Here is a 27,060-nt window from a genome sequence, read left to right as displayed (position 1 = left end):
TTCAACAAAGAATAAAAAAGAAAAAGGAAATGTTGCAAATCATTGATAATTGTTTATCTGAGTAATGAATCTTTGAGGCTTGTACTATTCCTACTATTGTACTATCCCTACTACTTTTATGTGTGTTTGAAATTCATCGTGAAAAATAAAACGTATTCATGGAACAGACACCAAAAACACTTGCCAATGTGCCCAGGATATATTCCTTTGGTTTGAGTAACTTCAAAACATCTGAAACAAATTTCAACAAAACCTTCATGCCTAAAATCTCTGTGCTTTAACAGGCACTTCGTGAAAATTGATTAATCAGGTGATATTGTTATTAATGTAGGGAATTAGGAGAATGACAAATGAAGAAAAACGTGTTTTTCAGAGAAAAAATAGAGGCTGGGTACCAGGAAGCTGGTAAAGGAGGATGTAAAGTGCAGAAACTACATTGTGGGTTTCAGGAAGTTGGCAGAATGTCTTCTCAAAGGAGTTCTCTGATGGAAATAAAGTACCATGGATGGAAGACCAGCATACCTGGGCACTACTCTGGTCCTTACCATTAACTTGTTGTCTGTCTTTGGGCATCACATTTGTGTTTTTATTCATCAAACATCTGAAACATCAAGGTGGGGAGAAAGACCCAAATGGCACCATCTAGTCCTGGGTTGCTCAGCATCTCTGGGAGAGGATGCTGACTAACCAGGCCCCATTTAGCGTGGTCCAGTGCTGAGTGCGCACTATGGAAGGCACGATGGGGTTGTTGAGGCCCCAGGGGAATGCAGAGGGATGAAGAAGAGAGTGGCATGTGTAAAAAGGGGAGACAGGGTACTGCAGGGGGAAGGAAACGCATGAACAAATTTATGGAAGCGTGATACAGATCTTCACGGATCTTACACGGCTGGAGCGCAGGGTGTTTTAGGGAGGTGCCAGGGGACACAGCTAGAGAAGTAGGTGAGGCTCAGATCTATATGATAATTCACTCAGCACATAACTATTGAGTTCTTACTGTGTACCAGGCAGTGTGCCAGGGATGGGATACAGCAGCGAATAAGTTAGAGAAAAATACCCAACTTGGCAGAAATTATCTTGGCGCAGGTGAGGAAAGAGACCATAAAGGAGGCAAATGAAGATAAGAGTCTATCAACCAGCAAACTGACAAGTGCTGTGCGGTATCGAAACACACCAGTGGCGGGGGGCGGGGGCGGAATGAGGGGTGGGGAGACAGATAAGGAGTGTCAAGGGTGTTTGGTTTCAGTTTGAATATTTGAAACGTGTTCTGAAGGAAGAGAGGAATGAGCTTTGCTGGTAGCTGGGGGAAAAACATTCTGGAAAGAGCTTTTAGGACCTCGCATACTAAGAGGGAAACCTTTGTCCTCACAGCTATGGAAACAATGGATTTTAATCCAAGGATCCAAGCCATCAAATTTCAGTCTGTAAAGGACCATTTTCATAGTTCTATACAGCAGGTAGGTAGAAGGAGGCTGGGAGACCAATTGGGAAACAATTCCAGAAAAGACACTCTAAGGGTATAAATTAGAAGGAGTTGGGGAAGGGGGGTGCAGTGCAAGGACATACAGAGAAGAACTCCGAGTTGGTAGGACCCGTGTGACACTGGCTGGGAAGGAGGAGGGAGGATGGAGGTTCCGATGACCCCTGTTCTGATTCTCACAGAGGGGAGGGCTATGGGGCATGTTTGAGTTGGCCACCTACTAACCTTGCCCGATCCTTGGTCACATGTCTTACCACCAGGGACACAGCTCTCACCAAGACAAGAAGGGCCAGTCCACACCCAGGGCTGCCAGCAGCCACCCTAGCACACGAAGGGTTACTCTTCCTGCCTGTGGTCAGCATCTCTCCACGTCACACAGCATGGCCTCAGTCCCTGGGGAAGGATGCACCCACACCACCAGCTGGAAATCTTGCTTATTTTGAAAGGAACACCCTATCCTAAGAGGCACATTGCAATGAAAATTTCCAAGGAGAGGAGAATGCCACTGTGTCTGTTCACCACCAGAGCCACGTTTTGTTTGCTGCGGCAGGCTGCTGTACAGTTCTGCTCCATTAGGCTAACTTGTTTTCAGATATAAATTAGAGCTGATGTCCCGAACCCACTGTGCTGCCTCTTCACACAAACACCTCATTCCCTGGTGAATGAGTTAGCAGGTTTGGTAGAGGCAGACGATACTTCTTTGATTTAATATTCAAGCTAAACAAGAAAAACCGCCCACTGGAGCACAGAAATAATGATGCAGTATAATAGCGAGTGGTCCACACAAAAGCCACATGTCTGGGGCAGGTCAAAGGTCTAACTGCTTCCTGATGTGGCATTTGCTGTTACACTTTCTGCATCAAAAAGCACTTGGCCACTGAGAAGATGCAGCAGGAATCCTCCTGCCCCTGGGCCATATATACAGGAGTGCTCAGAGCGTAGGAATCACCCTGAGAGGCCTGTAGCCATCTGGGCAGGCAGGGCTGGTTAATATAAGCCCCCTCCATGGCTGTAATCGCGTAGGATGGCAGAAAGTTCTCTGTCCCTGACATCTTTCCACACATCTGCCTGGTTACCACCACCACCACCACCACTGGTGACTTCATTAAGTTAAGGCAATGGCTCTTGACTAGGGGGCAACAGGACCGGCTACATATTTTGTTGGACCCAGTGCAAAGGGAAAATACGGGGCCCTTTGTCCAAAAGGCAGGGAAAAAGTGCAGTTGAACTAAAGTATAATTTTTTTTCGTTCTTCTCTAGTCTCTACCTCAACTTGTTATGGTATTATTAACTTGCTCTTTAATGCCACGCTAAGTAAAGAAAACTTTAAAATTTAAAGTGTTCATGTGAATTTCACTGTTCCTCTTCACACAATGCAATGCTAGTTTTAAAGGCAAATAGAGGTGCATTTAACTCATACATGAATCCATCAAAATTACACAGCTTCCGTTTCATAGCTCATGCATGCATATGTGTTTCGTTCTTACCAGAATGGCGGAAATGTTGCACAAAATGAACTCAAATCGCTTCTTGATCACAGGCTTTCTACCAATGCTCTCTGCCTTTTGCTTACTGAGAATTAAGGAAAGAAAAAGGAAATACAGGCTGTCCTGTCTTTCCCTTTCCTTCTCTGTTATTGTGTCCAGGGTAAGTAGTAGCCTCGTACAGTTCATAATAACTGATCAGTGTTAGTTTCTTAGTTTTGACAGATGTATCATGGTTGTGTAAGATCATAACATCAGAGGGAAATAGGTTAGAGAACGTATATGGGACCTCTCTGTATTACCTTTGCAACTTCTATGTAAATCTAAAATTATTCCAAGATAAAAGGCTTATCAAAAAGACTTTTGTAGCACACACCTTGTCAAGAATTACTGGGTTCAAAAGGAAAAAAAAAGCATTTAAGGCATGACAGCAGCATTTATCTAACTTTCCTGATAAGCTTCACCTGGGATGAATTCCTATACCTAGAAGATTCTTCCTAGAAGATTCTGATTTATTCGATCTGTAGTGGGTCCCAGGATTGGATTTTTTAAAATTTTTATTGGAGTATAGTTGATTTACAATGTTGTTACTTTCTGCTGTACATCAAGGTGAATCAGTTATACATACATGTATATCAGGATGGGATTTTCAACAAGCCCTCACGCTGAGAAGTCTTAGCAGACAAATTCGGGAAATATGGCGTGAGAGTGCAGTGGAACTAGTATAGTTTTAAGAGTCAGGCAAACTTGGGGCCACACTCCAGCTGTGTGGCCTTTTCTTACCAGATTTTTTTACTTACCAGCTATGTGACCTTTTAAGCACTGACTTAACTTCTTAGAAAATTAGTAGTAATAGGGCCTTACCATAGTAACATTTAAATGAAGTACCTACAAAAATGCCATGTGTTATAATTGGCACAAACACCTTGTATTCTGATTTCTCCTTCTAAGGAGAACGTGAGGTTAATAAACTGTGACCATACTTCTTTAAACACGTTACACAAAGACGCATGCCTTTTTTCCAGAAGATAACTTAACACCAAGAAAATAGGGGGTATAATCTCTTCTTCAAGTGTCCCTTTATTTAGAGATTGGCTTACTCGTTCATTTTCTGGTAGACAATAGAGAGACAGCTGCCCTTCATCGTGCCAAATGACAAGAGAGTCAGACTGGACATGTCCACAGGCTTCTGCCCTGAGGGAAGGTCGCTTGCACAAGCACAGCTGTGGCAGGAGCAGAACCCTCTCTGTGTCCTCCTTCCCCACCGGCCACCCCAGTGCAGGCCCCAGCACAGCTGGGGCACTGGAGGAAATCCCTCCTTTGACAGAGGCCAAGAAGCAGTGTGGGTAAAATATGAACACTGCTTAGCACTTATTTCATGGGAAATAAAAAGATAGTAAAATCCTTTGGCTGCCTTTTGTCTCCGGATGTCCTGAAGCTTCTGGTCTCTTAATGATGGAAAGAACTGCCCCCTAATTGAGACAAGCCCTAAGATTGCCCCCTAACTGAGACAAGCCCTAAGATAGTGTGTCACAAAATGCTGGTTCTCTCACCCCTGATAAAATAATACATTAAATTTGTATCAAAAAAAAAATTTGTATCATGTCTGCACATCTTAGAAAAAAATCCTTCATGGTGCTGAGAAGAGGGACATGTCGCAGGCATTGGCCAAGAAGCAAATGAGATGAAGAGGTAATGAAGATTTGAAGCTTAAGAGGTAACATCCATAAACAACAAGGTCCTACTATATAGCACAGGGACTATATTCAATATCCTGAGATAAACCACAATGTAAAAGAATATTAAATATATATATATATATATCTGAATCACTTTGCTGTACAGCAGAAATTAATACAACATTGTAAATCAACTAGACTTCAATAAAAATGTTTTTTAAATTAAAAATGTTTTTTAAAAAAGAGGCAGCACCTGGCACAAGGTCTTATAGAGAGGACACATGCGAGATCTGGGCGGAGACCAAAAGGGAAATGGAGGGTCATCCTTTATAGAAGGTTTCCCCTTCTACAGTAAGACCACCCTCGATGCCGGGGCTATTCTAACCATCCTTTCGACACATATGTAATGGGGCCTACGTATTCCAAGTCTCATGATAGATAACCAACCATGACACTGTTCTCAGATGCCATCCAAGCCCAAGGAAATGTTAGATGGTAATGTTGTAGTTTACACACACACACACACACACACACACACACACACACACTAACCTACTGAGAGCAACCAAAGTAAAAAGGGAGACTTTACTGGGAGACCCTAAGGGTTCCCAATGAAGGGCAATCAGGCTTCACAAGGGTCTGAAAATAGGAAGTGGACAGTCACTCCGAATCAAGGAAGTGCCTCGCCTGGCTCTCCAGGGATGGGCAGTCTCTGGTATCTGCTTCCCTCACCGTCTCTGATTCACGGCAGAATTCCCCCACCCCCTCGCTTTCTACCTCTCCGGACACATGGCTGAAAATGGTGCCCCCAAACTCCAGAGCTCTGCCTTCTCCAAGCTCCGGCCCAACCAACCAACCAGCCCACTTTCCGGTTCCTGGAGCAAGAGTCTACTGTGCCCAGCTTGGGCCATGAGTCGACCAGCCTTGTGGGGTCTCGTAAACTAAGCATGATCCACATGCACAGTCCTTCCTGTGCTATGGGAGGTCAGGAGCAACTCTCCAAGAAAGGGGCTTGGTCTCAGTAGATACCTCAAAAGACATTTACTGCAGGTGAAAATGGTGTGCTGCCAAGTCAGAAATTTCTTCTAGCACCTTTGCCCTCTTTTTCATATCTCCTCTGTTCATCAGTTCTGTGTTGTACACTAGGATGTTGGCATCTGGATGAGAAAGGAAATAAAGTGAAGGAAGATAGCAATGACAAACCATTTTAACTTAAAGATTATCTGCGAAACAGAGATATCCAGACTGCCTGCAATGTTTTTTCTCACTTCACGCGCTTGAAATTCATATTGGAGCAGAAACATCGGTCAATTCTGCAAGTTCCACTTATGGCATGGAGGGGGGAAAAGGTGCCTCTTCCCCAGGAGTTGGCCTTCCAGGCCACAACTCACAGGCGGAAGGCACAAACACGGGAGGCTATAAACTGCTCACAAAGGAAGAAAGACAGAGTGGAAAGGATAAGAATGAAAAAGGATCTGAGGGCAGGAAAGCTGGTTCAAATTAATGAGACAATGCGAGCCTTGACATTCTTGATGGATGTCAGTGGTTAAGTGCTAGCCGGACCTTCTGAGGTTACAACCTCCATTCAAACCTCAGCCCAGGATGGCAACCTGAAACCCAAGGCCATGGGCAGTGAGCATCTGTGAGCCCGGCATGGATTAGTGCCGTGGCCTTGGGAGGCCCCTCCAGGCGGCTGCTTCCTCCCTGTGTACCAATTACCCCCCAAGCCAGGTGTGCTCTGGGGGGGTGACAATAATACCAAGTAATTAAGACAAAATGTTCTTGGCTGTGTCTCAGGCATATTCCTTGTGACAAGAACAAAGGGTTAGTTGACGAACTAATTTTTGGTGGGGGAAGCAGCAGCATCTATTATTAAATGAATGCTTAGAATTTTTGTTTGTTTGTTTTTCAATAGCCCCATTATAATTTCAGTTCAGATACTCCAAAACTCATGTTTCCTAATTTATTATCGCTTGCTACAGTCCTCTGGGATCCAGTAATTGAATTTTACTGGCGTCATTACCATATCCACAAACAAGCGAGTCTTCCTGAACTAAATCAGTCAAAGCCTGTTGGCTGACCCACAGGAGATGTGCCCAGAGTGGGAGCTGATCTCAGCATAGAAAGGCGGGCATGTTTCCCTGGCCAGGGAGACTGGTTACTGCTGGGTGCCAGGGAGGCTGCACATAGTCAGCTCTGAACATCTGCGGGAGAAGTAGGAGCAGAAGAAAGGAAAAATAGGAGGCTCCAAAGACCAGACCCCCCAAATAACCAGGTTATTATCCCACTGCAGTCCAAAATAGACGAGCTCTGAGAGGCGGGATCAACATACTTGGTTGAGAACCAGGAAATTCCACAAGGAGATGTTGAAATTCCATCTTAAAAAAAAAAGCAGATCGACAGCCTACATCCTCTCCTTTTTACATCCAAAACAGGAAAATAAAAATCATAACTTTAGATGCATTTTAGGGCTACATGGACACATGGTGATCATCTAAATAAATCCAGTCTCCTCATTTTACACAGGATGCTCATAGGACAAAAAAAAAAAAAAAAAAAGAATTCTTATCTTAGTGTGATATTTAAGATTTGTTTTTTAAAAATCCACGTCTTTCAAAGATTTACCTTCAAAAACTTAGGGCAGGACTTCCCTGGTGGCGCAGTGGTTAAGAACCCACCTGCGAATGCAGGGGACATGGGTTCGAACCCTGGTCCAGGAAGATCCCACATGTCATGGAGCAACTAAGCCCGTGTGCCACAGCTACTGAGCCCATGTGCCACAACTACTGAAGCCTGGGCGCCCTAGAGCCTTAGAGCCTGTGCTCTGCCGCAAGAGAAGCCACCGCAATGAGAAGCCCATGCACCGCAACTAGAAAAAGCCTGCGTGCAGCAACGAACACCAACGCAGCCAAAAATAAATAAATAAATAAATACATTTATTAAAAACAAACAACAACAACAACAAAAAACCTTAGGGCAGCACGGAGGCGGAGTGCAATGAATACAGACAGAAATCAACTGCTACTTGATGCCTATAAGCCCCCGGGCAAGCCACTGAACTCTAAGGCTTGATTCCTTCATCTGGAAAATGGGAATAATCATATTATTGGCTTCTCTGAGTACGGACATAATGCATACAAGATATCTCACAAAGCATCCGGCGCCCAGTCTTAGTGAAACATCATTCTACCTTGGCATTTGTTAAGGAAATAGATCACTTATCTTGAAAACACTGTACTACTAGGAAAATAAGTGGCTGAAAGGATAGGACTGTTTTGATGGACCTGATCCTTCTCGAATAGTTCCCACTATATTTGAGAGCCCAGGAAAGGAGAAAGGCCCCTCAGGTGAGCATCACCAAATTTATGAAGGCATCAGGCAAAGATTTTGGGTAATTTTGTCTGGGTGGCTGAAATACACACCACTGGGAGTTTGCAAAAGCTACGGGGACTTAGGTGCTCTGACCCACAGATCATATTTCAACTCAGATACCGCCTGTGTCCTCAAAAACATGACTACCTGACGCACAATTAGGGAATCCTACTACTTCTCCCCACAGGCTGCAGTCTCCCAAGTCCTGATTTTTTGTCAGAAGAAGAAAAGCAACTGCTCCACCATTTCCTCCCCTGTTTCCATGCCCCTTCCCTATATCCTTTAAGTAATAATCAAGAAAAATACTCCCAACTAAATCAACCATCAACACGTTGAATTCTGTTAGGGGCTGAGTTGTGTCTCCCCCTTGACCCCAAAATTCAGATGTTGAACTCCTAACCCCCAGTACCTTAGAACGAGACGTCATCTGGAAATTGGGTCGTCACAGTTGTCATTACTGTTAAGATGAGGTCATATGGAAGTAGGGTAGGCTTTTACTTCAGTATGACTGGTGTCCTCATAAAAGGGGGAAATTTAGACACAGGCAGAATGTCACACAAGGATTAAGTCAGAGATCGGGCTGATGCATCTACAAGCCAAGGAAAACCCAAGATTGCCCGAAAACCACGAGCAGCTAGGAGATAGGTGTGGAGCTGATTTTCCCCACAGCCCTCAGAAGGAATCAACCCTGCTGACACCCTGATCTTGGACTTACAGTCTCCAGAACTATGAGAAAAGACATCTCTGTTGTTTACGCCAGCCAGTCCATGGTACTTTGTTACAGCAGCCCCAGCAAACCAAAACACATGGCAACCCCTTTGTTACGGAAATAAAGCCTCTTTTACCTCCTCAGCCTTGTTCCAGGACCACTGTGACCTGAGCACCTAGCGCCCTGCTACCCACACCCCCTTCTCCACAACACCTTCATGGAACAGGCTTGGTGGTGTCTGTGAACTCAGGTCCCAAAGTTTGCCTCTAAACTCCAGGCCAGGAAGCAGTTAGTACCATGCTGGTGTAGGGGGCTGGGGGGAGACAGCACCAACACCATCCAAGGTCACATCCCTCACCCCGGCCTCCCCTCATCAGATGGCTATCATAGCCTGAGAGATGATAACACAGATTATCCATGTTTTGCAGACTTATTCAGCTCCCTTATAAGGGAAAACTATGCCCCTAGAACTCTTGCAAACTGGAGTAGCTATTATAAATCTGAGCTTGCAGATGAGAGACTGATGTCATCCTCTCTTTTCAGTAAAAATAGAAAAAAGTTAAAAGAGGAAAGAAAATGCAAGAAACCATCTCTAGCTCCCCACCCCCCTCTCTCTTATCAACACACACACACACACACACACCACCTATACACACAAATTCTTTTCCACTAGCTTGTGTCTCCTTTTATGGATGTGTATTCACAAGAATACAGATACTGGTTTCTGTCCCCTGGGGTAATGATGATAAATATGCCAAGGTCAGCAGCTCCATCAGCCATGGAAGCTGCTCGCTCTGGGAACTGCAGATAATCATTTACCTGGTGAGACTGGTTGCCTATACGACAATTCATGCTTCACCATATCGCTGAAATGTCCCTTATCTCACAAAAACACTTGTCTTATTGTGTCTTTCTGGTGCACAAAGAAATTCATAATGATTGTTTTGCTTTGGATTTTTTAAAAAAGTCTTAGTCATGATTTTGTGGGGGAAGAAGTTACCAGAAAACGGGGACTAGGTGGAAAATAACATCAGTGTGTTGACAAAAATATTCTGTTCCACATCCTAGAAAGCAAAAACTCAGGCTTCAGTAGATCCAAAAGATCTTCGATGGAAAACTCCTCCTAGTCTAACTCTCTTCTAATAGGACTAATGCTTAAAATTAAAAAAAAAAAAAAAAAAAAAATCCACCGGCTTTTATTGAGAAACTACTGTGTGAAATGCACCATATTAGATGATAGGAATACCAACATAAATAAGACACAATTCCAGATTTATTCTAAGCAACATGAAATCTGTACATAGTACACAAAGGGAAGAAATGTATGTTAAATTTCCCAAATGTTCACTGTTTGAGAACTATGTTCCTTTATTAAAGGTAGAAAAAGTAGAATCATATGGTACCCTGAGTCAAATATACCATCTTAGAGCACCCATCAGTTTTCAACCATTGCTATATAAATGGACATTTGGATGGAATTACAGCTATTAAATGACTTGCCCTGATACACCGAGTGTATATGACTTACGTGAACAGTCTGGCATGTGTGTCTCAGTGGGAAAGGTTGAATAGCTGCCTTGCAGCACTCATTAATAAGCAGGTATCCAGGAACTCTACTTTAAGCTCGCCAGGCTCTGTGGAGACACAAAGAGAAATGCAAGATGGGATTTTTGTCCTAAGGGAGCTCACAAACCAGTGGAAAGAACTAACCTCACAGCATAAGACAGTGACCCATCCAAGTCAAGACAGAAGGAAGCGTTTGTGGCTGTGAGATGGACTACATGTCTCTCATTAAATATTTACAGATGAATAATGTAACTCTGGGTATTGTCCTTGACGTATAGTACAGATTAAGAAAAACAGGCATAAATAAAGGCCAAACTACTTACAGATGATTTTTAAAGTGTTGTATTACGGAAAAAAAGAAATGTTTGCAGTGAACCTTGAGAACAATCCCCTGATGTTTTATCAGTTGTCCTGTGTGCATGCAAGGCCCCAGAGTGTCAGGATTGACAGCTAGGACTCGAGCCAGCCTGGCTTCCAATCAAGACTCAAACACCTCCCCACTCAGGGATCTTGGTCTGAATGTATAACTTCTCTGTGCCTCCATCTCTTCATCTCTAATGTGAGGATAGTAATGGTACCTACCTCAGAGAGTTACTGTGAGGACTGAATGAATCAGTGTAGGGAAAGCTCTTAAAATAGTGCCTGAAACAAAACTAAATGCCCTCTGTCCCCAAATAGTCAATACTTGAGTCTTACATACTCACTTTAGGCAACACTCACTTTAAATCTTTACATACAGGAAATAATACAGATATAAAACCACATAGCACAGGGAGATCAGCTTGGTGCTTTGTGACCACCTAGAGGGGTGGGATAGGGAGGGTGGGAGGGAGACGCAAGAGGGAGGGGATACGGGGATATATGTATATGTATAGCTGATTCACTTTGTTATAAAGCAGAAACTAACACACCATTGTAAAGCGATTATACTCCAATAAAGATGTCAAAAAAAAAAAAAAAAGATTTAGACAGGAGAGTCTGGAAGGCAAAAAACGGAGAGTGCATTGCATCTTAAACCAGACAGCTGCTAGATACTGGAGTTAGCTCTTAGAAAAGAGCTCAGTGAAAATAACTGAAGACGGAAGACTTAGTGCCTTTTGCATCTTGCCTAGTTGCTGTTACTGTGTAGCACTTTGGAAGAAAAATATTGTGAAAATTTACTAAATAAATAAAGTTTTGGCAACGTAAAAAAAAACAAAGATAAAAATCTCAAATAGAGCATCTCCCTTCTGTAAGATATCCCACGTTGTCAGTTAATAATAGGCAATATTAAAACTAAGTTTTTTTATTTTCTCTGTGACAATGAGCTATTTTTTTTCTATCTAAAATTTTGAGATCTGGTGATTATTACACAGTATCAGGTTTGCACAATCCTTGCCAGGAGTGGGGCATCTGTGGATTATTCCACTAAACAAGAATCCTACTGTATATAATTCTTTGTGTTCCTCCTCTGTCAGTTTGGTTTCAGGTTAAAGTATTTGTTTAGAGTTCAATGTGAACAATAGAAAGGCATTGGCTTTTACAAGACAGGGCTTCTTCCTAAGCAAATGAAGTATATAGTAAAATGTCTAATTGAGAATTCATGATACCATGATTGATGATGTTCTCAAGTTGACACTGAAAGCCACAAACATAGGGCTTTAAAAAGTACACAACTCTTCACTCTCCTTCACTTGAACTCTTTCCGATGCTACCTGCATGTAATCCAATTCATAGAGCTGTTCATTTCAAAAGAAATCTCACATTAATCTTATTTAGAAAGGAGTCTCCATGTTTTATATAATGTTGGGGGGTTAAGAGTTAAGTAAAAATAAAACATATTCCTGGGTGCTAATTTGCATTATATTAACATAAATTATTACACAAACTTAACTTAAAAACATCCAGGTGCATAAAATCTCCAAAAACACAGTCTGTCAAATCAAGGAAATTTCTTATTTACTACACATAATAAGTGCTTCTGAAAATAAACAATTTAAAAAATCAAGGTTAAACATGCTGTTTGACAAATAAATCTGTATATGACTGAATACATTTGAAGTCTGTGGTACACGAATAGCAACGAGAAAATCCAAACTCAGCTCAAGTACTGACTTAGCTGATTCAATTCTTCACTGGTATAGCCTAACAGAAGAAGAGTTGTATCCACTTCTGGGCATAAATACTATTTGTCTTCATCTTGCATATTCTTCTGACATGGTGTCTAGCATTCATTTATAAGACTTATAAAGCTCAGAAGAAAAAAGCATGATAAAACAGCCTACTGTTTAAATATAAAGCAATCAATAAAACTATACTCAGATGCCTAGATGTTTATTAGACAGAGACTTTACTACAACTAAGAATTAACATATTAAAAGATCTAGTGGAAAGTTACATGACACAAATGAACAGATACGGAATTTCAACAGAGAGGAACATTTTTAGAAAGAAACCAGGGCTTCCCTGGTGGCGCAGTGGTTAAGAATCCGCCTGCCAATGCAGGAGACATGGGTTCGAGCCCTGGTCCAGGAAGATCCCACATGCCATGGAGCAACTAGGCCCATGTGCCACAACTACTGAAGCCCGCATGCCCTAGAGCCCGTGCTCCGCAACAAGAGAAGCCACCACAATGAGAAGTCTGCACACCACAGTGAAGAGTAGCCCCGCTCGCCGCAACTAGAGAAAGCTCGTGTGCAGCAATGAAGACCCAGTGCAGACAAAAATACATACATACATACATACATTAATTAATTAAATTTAAAAAGCATTTATTAAAAAAAAAAGAAACCAAAGAAAATGCTAGGGGGAAAAAAAGGTATCAGGGATGAGTAATTCCTTGAAGGGCTAATTAGCAGACTAGAGCCAGTTGGAAAAAGACTAGTAAACTTAAGGATAGGTCAATAGAGATTACCTAAACTGAATTACAAAGATTTTAAACGTGTAAAAGAAAAAGGAGTACAGAATATCCAAGAGGTACATAGCACAATAACAAGTGGTCTAACATACACGTAATTAGATTTCCAGGTGAAAGGGAGAAGGAAACCAGAGCAGAAGAAATATTTGAAAAACTATTTCAAATGGCTAAGAATTTCCTAAAACTATTGAAAGACAACCACAGATGCAAAAAGCTCAAAGAGACCTAAGCAGTTTGAACAATGTTTAAAACACATGGACACATCACAAGCACACTGCTGAAAGACAACTTAAAGAGAAAAATCTTGAATGCAGCTAGAACAAAGACAGACATTATATAGAGAAACCAATGTAATTAGAGCAGACCCCTTGCCAAAAGCTAAGCAAGCTAGAAGACAACAGAGAAACATTTCTAAAGTACTGAAAGAAAAAAATGTCAATGAAGAAATCTCTACACCCCCAAAGAAATATCTCAGAAAATAAAGACATTTTCTGAAAACAAAAGACAAGATAATTCATTGCCAACAGAACTACAAGAAATGTTAAAGGAAGTTCTTCAGGTAGAAGGAAACTAGGACTTACTCTCATAATTATAGAGTACCAGAAATGATTTTTTTAAATAAGAATATATGTATGTATTATAAAACATATAATGTTATACATAAGTACATATATTATTTTATATAAACATATATATAATTTCCCCCAAAGAAAACTGAACTGGCTATATTTTTAGCAAGGATAAAGAGAGACATTACATAATGCAAAGGGTTTGTTAGATAATAAGAAAAAACAATCCAAAATAGAGCTTCAAAATACACAAAAACAATTGAGATAACTGAAAGGAACAGACAAATCCACATTATATTGGAGACTTCAACATTTCCTTCTCAGTAATAGAGCAGATAGACAAAAGAAATCAGCAACGAAATAGAAGAGCTGAACAATACTATCAACCAGCCGTATTTACTTTACATTTATTAGATACTTTACAGAAAATAGCAGAATATGTATTCTTTTCATGTGCACATGGAACGTTTATCAATATAGAAAATATTCTGGGCCATAAAACAAATTTCGACAAGTGTAAAAGAATTGAAATCTCTGACCACAAAGGAATCAAACTAGAAATCAACAACAGAATGATATCTGGAAGATCTCCAAATATTTGGAAATTAAACACACTTCTCAGGAGAAACCATAATGGAAATCAGAGAATATTTTCAGTTGAATCAAAATTGAAATACAACATAACAAAATTTGTGGGGAAACGGATAGCCTTTATAGTACTAAATGACTATATTAGTAGAACAAAAAAGGTCACAATGATCTAAAGTTTTTACATTAAGCAACTAGAAAAAGAAGAGATCCAAAGCAAGGAGAAAGTTGAGAATGATGATGACGATAAGAGCATAAATCAATAAAACTGGAAAACAATAGTCAATGACATCAAAAGCTGACTCTTTGTAAAGATCAATAAAATTGACAAACCTTTAGCCAAACCGAAAAGGAGAAGACACAAATTTCCAATATCCAAAATGAAATAGGGGACATCACTATAGATTCTACTGATATTAAATGAATAATAGGAGAATAGTCTAAACAGCTTTATGCCAATAAATTTGATAACTTTGATGAGATGGGCAAATTCCTTGAAAGACATAAATGACCAAAGCTTATTCAATAATATTAGATAATCTGAAGAGTCCTATATCTATTTAAGAAATTTAATTCGTAGTTAAAAACCTTCCCACAAAGAAAACTTCAGGCAAAGAAGTGAACCACCAACATTTAAGGAAGAAATAATGCATATTCTACACAAGCTCTTTCAGAAAATAGAAATGGAAGAAACAGTGCTCACTTTATGGAGCTAGCATAGCACCAAAACCAGACACAGACATTACAAGAAAACTAGAAACAAATACTCATTATGAACATAAATGAGAAAATTCTTCTTCACAAAATATGGAGAAGTTGAAACTAGCAATACATATAAATGATAACATAACATATAATGATGACTAAGTGGGATTCATCCTAGAAATCTGTGATTGGTTCAACTCAAATATAATCAATGTTAATTCACCATATCCACAAACTAAAAAGGAAAATAATATGATCATTTCAATAATGGAGAAAAAGCAACTGACAAAACTCAACATACTTTCATGATAAAAACTCAGCAAACTAACTTCCTCATTCTGATAAAGGGAATCTGTTAATATATAAAATCTTGAGCTGACCTCATACTTAATGTCAATGATTGACTGTTTTCTCCCTAAGATTAGCAATGAGTCAAGAAAACCTTATCTCACCACCTCTATTCAACATTGTGTTGCTGTTTCTTTTTTTTTTTTTTTGCGTTACGCAGGCCTCTCACTGTTGGGGCCTCTCCCGCTGCGAAGCACAGGCTCCGGACGCGCAGGCTCAGCGGCCATGGCTCATGGGCCCAGCCGCTCTGCAGCATGTGGGATCCTCCCGGACCGGGGCACGAACCCGTGTCCCCTGCATCGGCAGGCGGACTCTCAACCACTGTGCCACCAGGGAAGCCCTAAAAACCAATTTGATTTCTATATGCTAGAAATGGACACCTGGGAATTGAAGTTTTTAAAAAGTACCATTTACAAAAGTATCAAAAATGTGAAATACTTAGAGATAGAGCTGACAATATAGGTGCAAGGTTTGCAGGCTGAAATTATAAAACATTTGTTAGAGAAATTTAAAAGAACGAACTGAATTGAGAGATATACTGTATTCACAGATCAAGAGTCAGTATTAAGATGTCAATTATCACCAGCTGATCTATAAATTTAAGGCAATCCAAATCAAAATCCCACCAGGCTTTTAAACTTTTTTTGGTTGCAATAACAAGCTGATTCTAAAATTTTTATGGAAAATTAAAAAAGCTAAACAGCCAAAATCAACTTTGATAAAGGAGAAAATTTGGATGATTCACACAACTTGATTTCGAGAAAATTTGGTATTGGCACAAAGACAGACATATAGATCAATGGATCAGAATAGAGTGTCAAGAAACAGACCCACACATAGCGCCAACAGATTGTTTTCAACAAAGTTGCAGAGATTTTTCAATAGAGAAAGTATTGTTTCTTCAACAAAAGTTGCTGGACCAGTAGATATACCTATGCAAAAAAAAAAAAAAAAAAAGTTATGGGCTTCCCTGGTGGCGTGGTGGTTGAGAGGCCACCTGCCGATGCAGGGAACACAGGTTCGTGCCCCAGTCCGGGAGGATCCCACGTGCCGCGGAGCGGCTGGGCCCGTGAGCCATGGCCGCTGAGCCTGCGCGTCCGGAGCCCGTGCTCCGCAACGGGAGAGGCCCCAACAGTGAGAGGCCCGCCTACCACACACACACAAAAAAAGTTAACTTTGCTGGATTCATACCTCACACCATATAAAAATCAATTTGAAATGGATTATAGTCCTAAATGTAAAGAAAAACACCGCTAGGAAAATGAAAAGGTAAACCACAGACTGGGAGAAAATATTTGCATAACATATATTTGACAAGGGACTTGTATCCAAAACACATATTCTTATAACCTCATAAGAATACAAAGAACCCAGTAAAAAACAAAAGATCTGAACAAACACTTCCCCAAAGATACACAAGTGGCAAATACTTAACATGAATAGATTCTCAATATCATCAGTCATTAGGGAAATACAAATTAAACCAAATAAAAGAATACTACACACCTAATAGAATGGCTTTATTGAAACAGGGAAAAACCAAGTGCTGACAAGTGTGTAAAACAACGTGAGATTTCATACATTGCTGGTGGGAATGCAAAATGGCAGGGCAACTTTGGAAAACAGTTTGGTAGTTTCTTATAAAGTTAAACACACACTTACCAAACATCCTAGCAATCCCACTCCTAGAATCTACTAAAGAGAAATGAAACACATTTCCATACCGAGACTTGTATGCAAACGTTTTAGCTGCTTTGTTCATAACAGCACCAAATGAAAACAACTCAAATATCCATTAATTGGCAAATAGATAAACAAAGTGTGGTACATCCACACAATGGAATACTACTCAGCAGCAGAAAGGAATGAACTTCTGATTCACACAATAAAATGGATGTATCTTAAAGCATTATGATGAGGGGAAAAGGCAGACACAAAATGCAACATACTGTATGATTGCATATATATGTAATTATAGAACAGGCGAAACTACAGGGACAGAAATCAAATCTGTAATTGCCCATGGCTGGAGTCAGGGGGAGGGGGATTGACTAAAAAGGAACTTTTTGTGTCGATGGAAATGCTTTATATCTTGATTGGGGTGGTAGCTACATGACTGTATGCATTTGTGAAAACGAATGGAACTGTACTCAAGGGTAAATTGAACTCTACGTAAATTACACCTCAATAAACCTTACTTTAAAAAAAAAGAAAACAAAATTGAAAAATGGAAAGAGAGGGAAAGAAAGAAAAAAAGAGAGAATAACATGACAACTAAATGCAATGCATGATTCTACATTGATCCAAGGGCATAATAGCTAAGAAGGGCATTATTATGACAATTGACAAATTTTGAATATGGAATGTAGATTTGACAATAGCATTTTATGAGCATTAACTTTTCTGATCTTGATAATTGTACTATGGTTATAATGAGAGACACCAACAAGGTATAAGAAAGAACAGCCTAAGCAGAATTAAGCACAAGGCAAAAACAAACAGAAATCGGTGTGTGTGTGTGTGTGTGTGTCCAGCAATCACAACAGAAATAGAAAAAGCATACAACCAAACAAGGTGTGTGAAAGCACTAAGAGCACATAAATGAGATGTTCCAAGAGGCAAACTATATTCTTCTCAGAGCAAGTCACCCTTTTCCTTGGCACAAAGAGTGTCAGAAAGTCTTTCAAAAGAGATGGGAAGCAGAGGTCAACACCTTCTGAAAAGTGGTTCCAGAGCAGGTGGGGTCAGGGATGTACTTAGCCCAGGGATGTACTTAGCCCTTTTTTCTTTGTGGAGCCCTTCCTGAGAATTGGGGAAGTAGTAAGTGTGCAAAGGTAAGAAAAGACACACAAATAGGTACAGTTTAAATGTATGATAAGCAGTCCTTAAAGAAGAAATATACAGATACTGCACATGTAGCAAGGGAGCAAAACACTTCAGAGAGAATAACCAGAAAATATCAAACTAAAATTGTTTTAAAAGAAACCCTTCCCACTTCCAGCCTCAACACACACACCCAAAGCCACCATCATCAACAATACAACCACATGATGTGGTTACCATTTAAAAGACAAAAGATTGCTAAAAATAAAACTACTATATGATCCAGCTACCCACTTCTGGGTATTTATTCAAAGAAAACAAAAACACTAACTTGAAAAGATACCTGCACCCCCAATATTCATGGCAGCATTATTTACAGTAGCCAAGACATGGAAACAACCTAAGTCTCCATCAACAGATTAATGGATAAAGAAGGTGTGGTATATATATATATATATATATATATATACATATATATATATACACACAATGGAATATTATTTAGCCATAAAAAGAAGGGGATCTTCTTAGTGCCACATTTTTTGCATTTTCCTGCTTTTTGTTGGTAATTTTGCTGTTTAAAAGGGCTCCCAAGCACAGTGCAGAAGTGCAGGCTAATGTCCCTAAGTGCAGAAAGGCTGTGACGTGTCTTAGGGGGAAAACAAAGTTAGATACACTTCCTTCAGGCACAAGTTATGGTGCTGTTGGGCATGAGTTCAATGTTAATAAATTAATTACATATATTAAATAAGGTGTCTTTAAACAGAAACACACATTAAATAAGGGTATATATTGATAGGCTGATGAAAATGTTGTGACCAGAGGCTCACAGGAAACTAACCCTGAATTTCTCCTGGGATCACTGGTTCAGTATTTGCTAATTCAATGTTTGCTGTGACCTTATACAACATAACTTCTGTGAATAAGGAGAACTGACTGTTAGAAGGACACATATCCAACTCACAGTGGTAGTTACTTTAGAAGACAGAGTGTGGGGAAGGAAATCAGGGGTTTTGTCAATAAAGACATTTATTAAGGCTGAAAACAAACATTGCAAAATGTTAACTGTCATTGAGCGGTGCTAATATGGGTGTTTGTTATTATTTGCACTCAGTTTAATTTCCTAAAATAAAAATCCTTAGAAAGACACCACAATTGAGAAAGAAAGGAGTAAGAGGGTGGTCACCATTAAAAATATGTCTGCACATGCTACAGTGTACATATACTAAGAGTTAAGTATACAGTCAGCTGTAAGCATTACTTCATCAAAAACTGTAACTTGGAAAGGTGAATAATTGCTACTTGGCTACAGCTGGTCTAAACATACAACAGTGTTGCCTGTCTCAGCATTAACTATGGCACAGAGCTAGCATTTATGAAACTTTGGTGAGTTTGAAAGAAATGTTATGAAGTTACACAGCCAGGAGATGCTGTTGCTTGCAATGTTGGCACATGACAATTTATTTCTCTAGTGCCCGATGCCAGTTCACAGCCAAATTACAAAGCCACGTTTCTGTGTCCATACGGAATCACATTGCCTGGAGCTTAAAATCTCTCAAACATATGTAATGGGATATTTTGGTAGTCTGCCTCAAGTTAAAGCAACCAGGTTTCAGGAAGCTACATTTTTTCCTAATTATTTCAGTAGTCAATATAAGTAAGTATAATCTCCAAATACTTCAGTCTCTCGTGCAAAATGAAAAGAACACTATTTGCCACATGATAGAGAAGGACGAAGTGACCTGAAATCCCTAGGATAAAAGCACTTGTGTGTGCAAAGTATCCTTCTGAGGAAACTAAGAGTAAAAGGACACTTGGAAATGTTATCACTGAGTTAACAGGAAGAGGGGCCCTATGTAAGCAAGACCATTTACGCAGCCTTAGTTCCTATCTAAAGGATGAATTAACTTACGCCAACAGTTTCCTAAACATAGGAAAGTTTGCTCAAGTAGTAGCATATTCACTAATTTTTTTAAGTAATGAGAAAGTATTTCAAGAGCTATCCTTCCACACTAAATTATAGAAGAGCCTCAATTAAACAAAACAAGGGGAAGGGAGAGGCACCTTAATCTCATTACATGAATCTCCTAATTGGTTAGGGCAGAATGCCTTGGCAGTGAAACTTCTAAAATGTAGCATACAACTGTCATGCTACCAATAATACATCTAATATTTATCGAACACTTGCCCTGTAACCGGTGCTAACACTTTTTACCCATTTATTCCTTAAAATTGCACTATGGAGTCAGGACCCAGGATTCCCATTTTACTGCTGCAGAAGCTAAGGCACAAAGAGATTAAGTAAATGGAAAGAATGCAATCTCAGACGACTTAAAATTCTTTCACCACTTTAAAATCATTCTGAACTTTAGTGATGTTATAATTCTCTGAGATGGTGAAGATATGAGGCTGGGTAGGAATCTGTCTTCATCCCGGGTCATGGTCTGGAATTTTGAATACATTTCTGACATGAGAATGCTTCATTACCACTTATCCCCAACTCTCAGAGGCAAACGGGGGAGTGGTTAAGTACAAACACCGGGTAATCCAGTGTCTATTGTAATAATTTCTTAATATACAGTAGCTGCCCATGTTACTGTACTGCTGGTGAAAACCAGGTGTTCGGCAAATCAGTGAAGGTGGTCTGATCACACGCTAATTATTACCTGGCAGCATCACAAAATGATCTGCCCTCATGAAAGCAATAATCTTACTGGCTGAGCCGAGGACCCCAACACATTCCAGACTGTGTCAATGGCTCTTTAATTGAACACTCCTACCTCTTACCAAGTTTATTCTTTTTTTCTTTAGGAATTTTATTTTTCATGTACTTCGTAATGGCAAAGATGGCCTCCAGTTCAAGGTAATTCCTTCTCATTGACCATGAGAGTCAAAGGGCTTGACTTCTAATTCAGTGTCCTTTAAACAGCTGAATCCTACTGAGACCCATCATCTTGCCGTCACTGGTGTTTTAACAGCATTTTCACACCACAGCTGACCACCTGCTTTTAGAGTCATCTCATTGTTTCTTTGGCTAGAAGGTCACACAACATTTCTTAAAAATTAAGTCCACACTCTACTGTGGAAATGGAAATTAAAAGAGTGAAAGAGGAAAGACTTCCAGCTTATGTTTCATTTTCATTGATGAAAACTGCTGTAGAAAAATGCAGTGTACCATTACAAAGGGTATAAAATATTTGGAAACTCCAACAAGAAAACATCTCCATTAGTAAGTGGGTTTATTGACATAACTGAACATAACAATGTATAACATTTATTCATTTCCCACTGAAAGACTTTCCAGTGAAAGTGTTTTTACATGGATTTAGGCATTAAGCATTTTCAGTGATTTTTGCAGTTGAAAGGGTAGGTGGTGGGAAGAGCCAGAGGTCTTGTTCAGACTTTCAATGGGACTCACTTTATTACACTACTGTGTAAAAGCAAGAGCTAAGAAATGCAATTGCTCTCTGAATGAAAAAGCTAGGAGCACAAAAGGTGCAAGATAACCAAAAGGTTGCACATAAGAGCAAACAACTACACTTCTCCCAAGTACCAATACGCTTGGAATCTGAAGCAAGCCCTGGCAGCAAACTAAGAATAACAGTCTATTTCCTGTGGTTTATTAAGTTTGGACCCCACAGATAAGACTGCCAGAAAAACAGCTGTACTTTAAGTGGTCTGGACATTTACTCATCTGAACATAAACAAAGATCAGCTCATTTAAATCCCTGTGTCCCGACTCAGCTGTTGGGAGAACGGCAGGCCTGGCTCAATGGAGGCCAAACATGAAAGGAGTGGAACGGGGTTGAAGGATCCCTGGACTATGATAGATTCCCTGAGTCTTCAGGACCCTCGGGGGCTTAAGGCCCTAAACAGAAGATTCACTGTTAGCCTTAGCACCTTTGCAGTGGCCTCCCCGGCACCCCACTGCCAATGAATCTATAACCACGGTGAATACAACCATCCTGTACATCTTCCAAGTGACTGCGTTTTTTGACCACACACAAAATTATTAATGTAAACCAAAGCACTACATTTAGTGATAAACATCTACTTCATAAATATCAGGGAATGAAAGTAACCCAAACAGCTGAAAACAACTGAACAAATAAAGGCACCTAACCCTAAGTTTAAAACAAAAACATTTAAAAGAAATACTGCAATTATTAACTAAAAGATAAGATTTAATAACATGGAAAAAAACACTGGGTAATGGAGGGATTCATTTGCAAAATATATAATTATTTCACAGTGAGGTTTAAGTACTCATAATCTTCTGGTTTTAGTAGAAACATACAACCACCGATGTACATTTTTTCACATTTTCCCCCTCTACTCTTTCATATAAAGACAATAACATGATTAAATATTATACTGTCAATTGCAAGTCACCTTTTGCTCACTTCCTATTAGGAAATTACCTTGATCACTTAACTGTGCAACTCAAGAGAAGTAGGGCACAGTCGACTGCGTGTCACTGATGAAAACGTGAGAGGTACCACATCACACTTATTCCAATCTGGACGGGTTGTCAGAGATGTGGTAAGTGAACTAGAACACTGCCATTCCCTATGGGGTCATCGGTTATGTACGCGTTACATTCTTCTATCGAGTCTGGCGTTGACATTTCCTTTTCCACATATAGGTTTAAAAACATAAAATTAAAAAGCCACAGGAGCAACCCTGACAGAGAAGTCTTGCGTGCAGCCTTCTCCTGAGAAACTATGTAATCTTAGTTAACCCCAAGGTCAGCAGAAGTTTTTGTGGTGTTAATGTTAAAAGGAAAATAGTTGAACTGCCCGGCTCAACTAAAATAGTCCTTGAGTTTATTGGTCAGTGTGTTAAATGTTAGAGCTCTTCACATTGTTGGAAAAAAAAATAGCGTCTCTAATTATTTAAACATTAAGTTTTCCTGAATGTTCTATCAACCAACAAAGAGTTCCTCTGCGAGTGTGTTAAACTTTACCACCTGTTTACAACATCACCCTTCTCGGCAGAGACCACCAGGCCAGTGGAGTCAGTTGCCAAGCCTCCTTTGTAATGGTAATAAGTTCTTTTTTCCTTAAATAGAAACAAAACTCCTCTGTTTGACACTGAACAAACAAAAAAAGCATGCATCCAAATCTCTTTCTGGTCACGTAGGGAGCAAGGAGCACCCTTTTCTATCCCAAAGGGGGCCAGCCTACTGCATTACAATGCCAAAAAAACCCCCAAAAAACATCCATTCTCATAGCTGCACCAACGTCTGCACGTTAAGGCCTCCTACCTCTGGACCCCACCACCCATTTGTCCCCTACTCTTGCTCTTGACCCCCAATACCATCCATTTACTTCACAAGTGAGCACTGGGATTGGAAGGTGGTGCAGAGTTAGCCATCTGTCCCCTTTGGCCTCTCTGGCAAGCGCACAAAAGGGGGAAAAGAGGTGGTCGGATAAAATGAGATCTTCCCCTGAGGTGGGCTGCGGGGGCCCGCGGAGAGGTGGCTCCCCTCCTCAAGGCCAGTGAGATGGTCTCCACACCCCTGGAGGCCCGGATCTACCTAGTCGGCAAATCGCTGCAGGAGATGGTCCTCCCGCCTCAGGCTGCCGACCGCGCCGCCGCCCCCGCTGTCCATGAAGCGGTCGCACGGGAACTCGATGAGGTCCGCCTCGCTGAGTGCGCACACGGTGGTGCGCGGCCGGTGCGACTGGAAGCCAGAGAAGTCGGCAGACACGCCGGTGCCCATGGAGCGCAGGGGCCGTCGAGTAGAGTACATGTGGCGAACGTGGACGGGGGCCCCGCCCTTCCGCCTGGCCCGCAGCTTCCTACGCAGCCAGCGCGACGCCCAGGCCGCCAAGGCCAGGAGTACCAGCAGTGCGTTGACGGCCAGCAGGGCCAAGGTCAGCAGCTGGTAGTCGACGCTGCTCCGGCTCCCAGGCTCCGGCAGGGTGACCAGCCCCGCGCAGTGGTCCCGGGGAGCCACCGGGCAGACCCGGCCGCCTAGCACGCCCTCCACGCACACCAGGTAGGGGGTGTCTGCCCGCAGCTCGCGAAGCGTGGCCGAGTCGCTGCGCTCAGGCAGGTAGACGAAGCGGTGGAATTTAGGCTGCTGGCCAAAGCGGTCGAAGAGTAGGCGGAAGCGCGCGCCGCCCAGCGTCCGGGGACTGCGGTGCTCGCGCACCGCCCAGCGCACTGCGGCGCTGTTGGCGCCCACTGCTTCTACGGTCAGGTTGCACAGGATGAACTTGTTGAAGTCACACGGGTCGGATACCAGCGGCGGCAGGCCGACCCCGCCGTCGGACTGGGCGGTGCTCTCCTGCTGCTGCGCAGCCAGGTGCTGCTTCGCCGCGCGCTGCCAGGGGTCGCCGGCTGGCGCAGAGCCCAGCGTGGCCGTCGGGGTGGGCTCCGTGTGGGCTGGATCCGACGGAGTCGGACGTCTCCGCTCAGGCTTCTCGAGGAGGTCCAGGGGGTGTGGCGCCGGGCCCGCGGCAGCAGCGGCGTTGGAGCTCGGCTGCTGGAGGCCCGGGCCCCGCCGGCTCAGCCTTAGGGCGCTGCGGTTACTCAAAAGCTCCCTGGCGGCCCCATCCCAGGCCACCCCTGGCAGAAATCGACCCCTTTGCTGTGGCTGCGGCTGTGGCTGCGGCGGCGGCTCCTCCGCGAGGGCACCTGCAGGGGGCGCCACCTCCTCCCCCGGGGCTGTGGGTAGGGCATGCCGCTTGCTCTCGGCAGTCGGGGAAACCGAAGGTGAGGGATCTGTGCAAGACCCGTTCTGCAGTTGCTGGTCATCCAGGTAATCCAGGTACTTGCCCCGCAGGGCCGGTGGGTGGCGACACTGCACGAAGACGGTGAGAAGCCGGCCCTGCGAGTGCCAGTCACCCATCCAACGCTTCAGGTCCCTCAGCCGGCAGTCGCAGGTCCAGCCGTTGCCGTCTAGATCCAACCGATAGAGGGCTGGGCTGGAGGCGAAGATGTCCCCGGAGAGGGCACTGAGCGCATTGTCGCGCAAGCTCAGCTCGCGCAGCCGGCCCAGGTGGCCAAAGATAGTGGGGTGCAGAGCGGACAGCTCATTGCCGCTTAGGTCCAGCGCCTCCAGGCTGTGCAGAGGCTCCAGCAGCGCCACGGGCAGCTGGCTCAGCCGATTGCCCTCCAGGCGCAGCTCGCGCAAGGCCTCCAACCCCCAAAAAGCCTCGGGCGCGAGGTGCGTGAGCTGGTTGCCCCTGAGCGAGAGTAGGCCAAGGCGCGGCAGGTGCTGGAAGACGCGCGGCCCGAGGTGCTGCAGGCTGTTGGCCGAGAGGATGAGGGTGGAGAGAGAGCGCAGCGGTGCGAAGGTGGCCGCGTGGCGTAGGGAGGGCTGCAGCTCGTTGGCAGAGAGGTTGAGGAAGCGCAGCTTCCCCAGATGAGCGAAGGCGTTCTTGCCCAGAAAACGGATCCGGTTGGACTCCAGATGTAGGTAGAGCAAGTTACCCAAGGGGGCAAAGACGGCGTCCGGCAGCGCCCCCAGGGCGTTCCCGTCCAGCCGCAGCTTGACCAGGCTCTCCAGGCCCTCGAAGGAGCCTCGGCTGAGGCGGCTGATCTCGTTCCCGTTGGCATAGAGGATGCGCAGCTTGCGCAGCGGCGCCAGCGTGCCCGGGGCGAGCGCCTGCAGGAGGTTGTTGCCCAGGTAGAGCTCCTCCAGCCGCGAGAGCTTCTCGAAGGTCTTGGGGTGCAGAGAACGGATCTGGTTGTACTGCAGGTCCAGCCGTCTGAGCTGCCCCAGGCGGTGGAAGTCGAAGGCCGTGATGTTGGTTATGAAGTTGCCACCGAGGCTGTAGGTGAGCACGTCCTGCGGGCTCGGCAGCGAGCTGGTCTTGGGCACGGCGCGGAGCCCCCTGTTGGTGCACAGGAGGTGCTGGGGGTGCTGGCAGTCGCAGCGCTCCGGACACACCGGCTGGGCCCGCGGCGGGAGCGCAAGGCAGCCGCACACCACGAGCAGGAAGCGCAAGGCGCGGGCAGCCTCCATCGCCGCCCGCCCTGCGTTCTGCGGCCGGATCGTCCTCTTGGCCCGCCGGCTCTGTGTCTCCTCTGCATTCCCCTTGGCCTGGCCAGAGTCGCTAAGTGGCCTCTTTCGGACTTAGCAGCGCCGTCCAGCCCCTTCTCCGCCCTTTGTCCGGTGGCTGGCCCGGGTCTCTGCAGGCGGGCTTTGCCTGGCCAAGTCAGGCGGCGCAGGGCGCTCCGCGAGCTCCGGGTGCTACTTGTTGCATTTTTGCAGAACTTTCTCCGGGTGCGCGTCGGGGGCGGGGGGGCCGTGGAGGGAGGGAGCAAGACCTGAGCTTTTTGTTTGCAGCTTGAGTCCGGAGAGCTGGATTCCCTGGCACGGATTCTCCCCGCCAGCGGATTCCCCAGCTGCAGACGGGAGCCCTTCCAAGAGCTCCTCCGGGCGCGGCTTGGCTGCTGCGCCGGGGCGGCTCGGCCCCCGCAGCCCGCGCCTCCTCGCTCCCAGTCCGGGACCGGTAGCGCGGCCTGGGTGGAACAGCCCCGGGAGGAGCCGGGGGTGTGCAGGCTGCGTCCGGAAAGGACCCAAGTCTGCGACTGGCGAGCAAACCGGGCGGAAATTCGTTCTTCCCACACTCTGCCCCCCCGGGGATGCAGGCGGGGGGTGGGGTGGGGGGAAGGAGATGGCGGAGGGAGGACAGACCCCGGTAGGGGGGGAGGAAACACTAAGTGGCTCCGCGTCTGGTCAACCGGAGCCCGGGACGCCAAGTGAGAAAAGTAGGGATTAAAAACAGCTGTACGAGTCGGACACGCCGGGCTGGGGGCGGGGGTGGATTACCGGGCGAGCAAACGGGATTTGCAGACAGAAACCTTTTTATTTTAGACGAGCACACC

General features: G+C 43.7%; 1 protein-coding gene across 2 annotated transcripts in view; it reads right to left on the bottom strand.

Annotated features, from left to right (window-relative positions):
• The window catches only part of TRIL (TLR4 interactor with leucine rich repeats), a 99,855-nt gene extending 73,138 nt beyond the window's left edge, over positions 1-26,717 (bottom strand). Inside the window, exons 1-2 of one of the 2 annotated variants that reach the window (XR_004351463.1) lie at positions 23,756-26,717; positions 10,250-10,355 (exon numbers count right to left, since the gene is read on the bottom strand). Coding sequence is in view for 1 of the 2 variants with exons in the window: in XM_032643355.1 (XP_032499246.1) it covers positions 23,756-26,194 (2,439 nt within the window). In the remaining variant the exon portion in view is untranslated. Of the gene's footprint in view, positions 1-9,976; positions 10,356-23,755 lie in introns of those variants that run through there. The other variant, XM_032643355.1, reaches the window with a different exon arrangement.
• Positions 26,718-27,060: the final 343 nt, after the last annotated feature.

This window comes from Phocoena sinus, chromosome 9, assembly GCF_008692025.1.
Source record: "Phocoena sinus isolate mPhoSin1 chromosome 9, mPhoSin1.pri, whole genome shotgun sequence".
Taxonomy (NCBI): domain Eukaryota; kingdom Metazoa; phylum Chordata; class Mammalia; order Artiodactyla; family Phocoenidae; genus Phocoena; species Phocoena sinus.
This window is presented reverse-complemented; position numbering and strand designations above follow the sequence as displayed.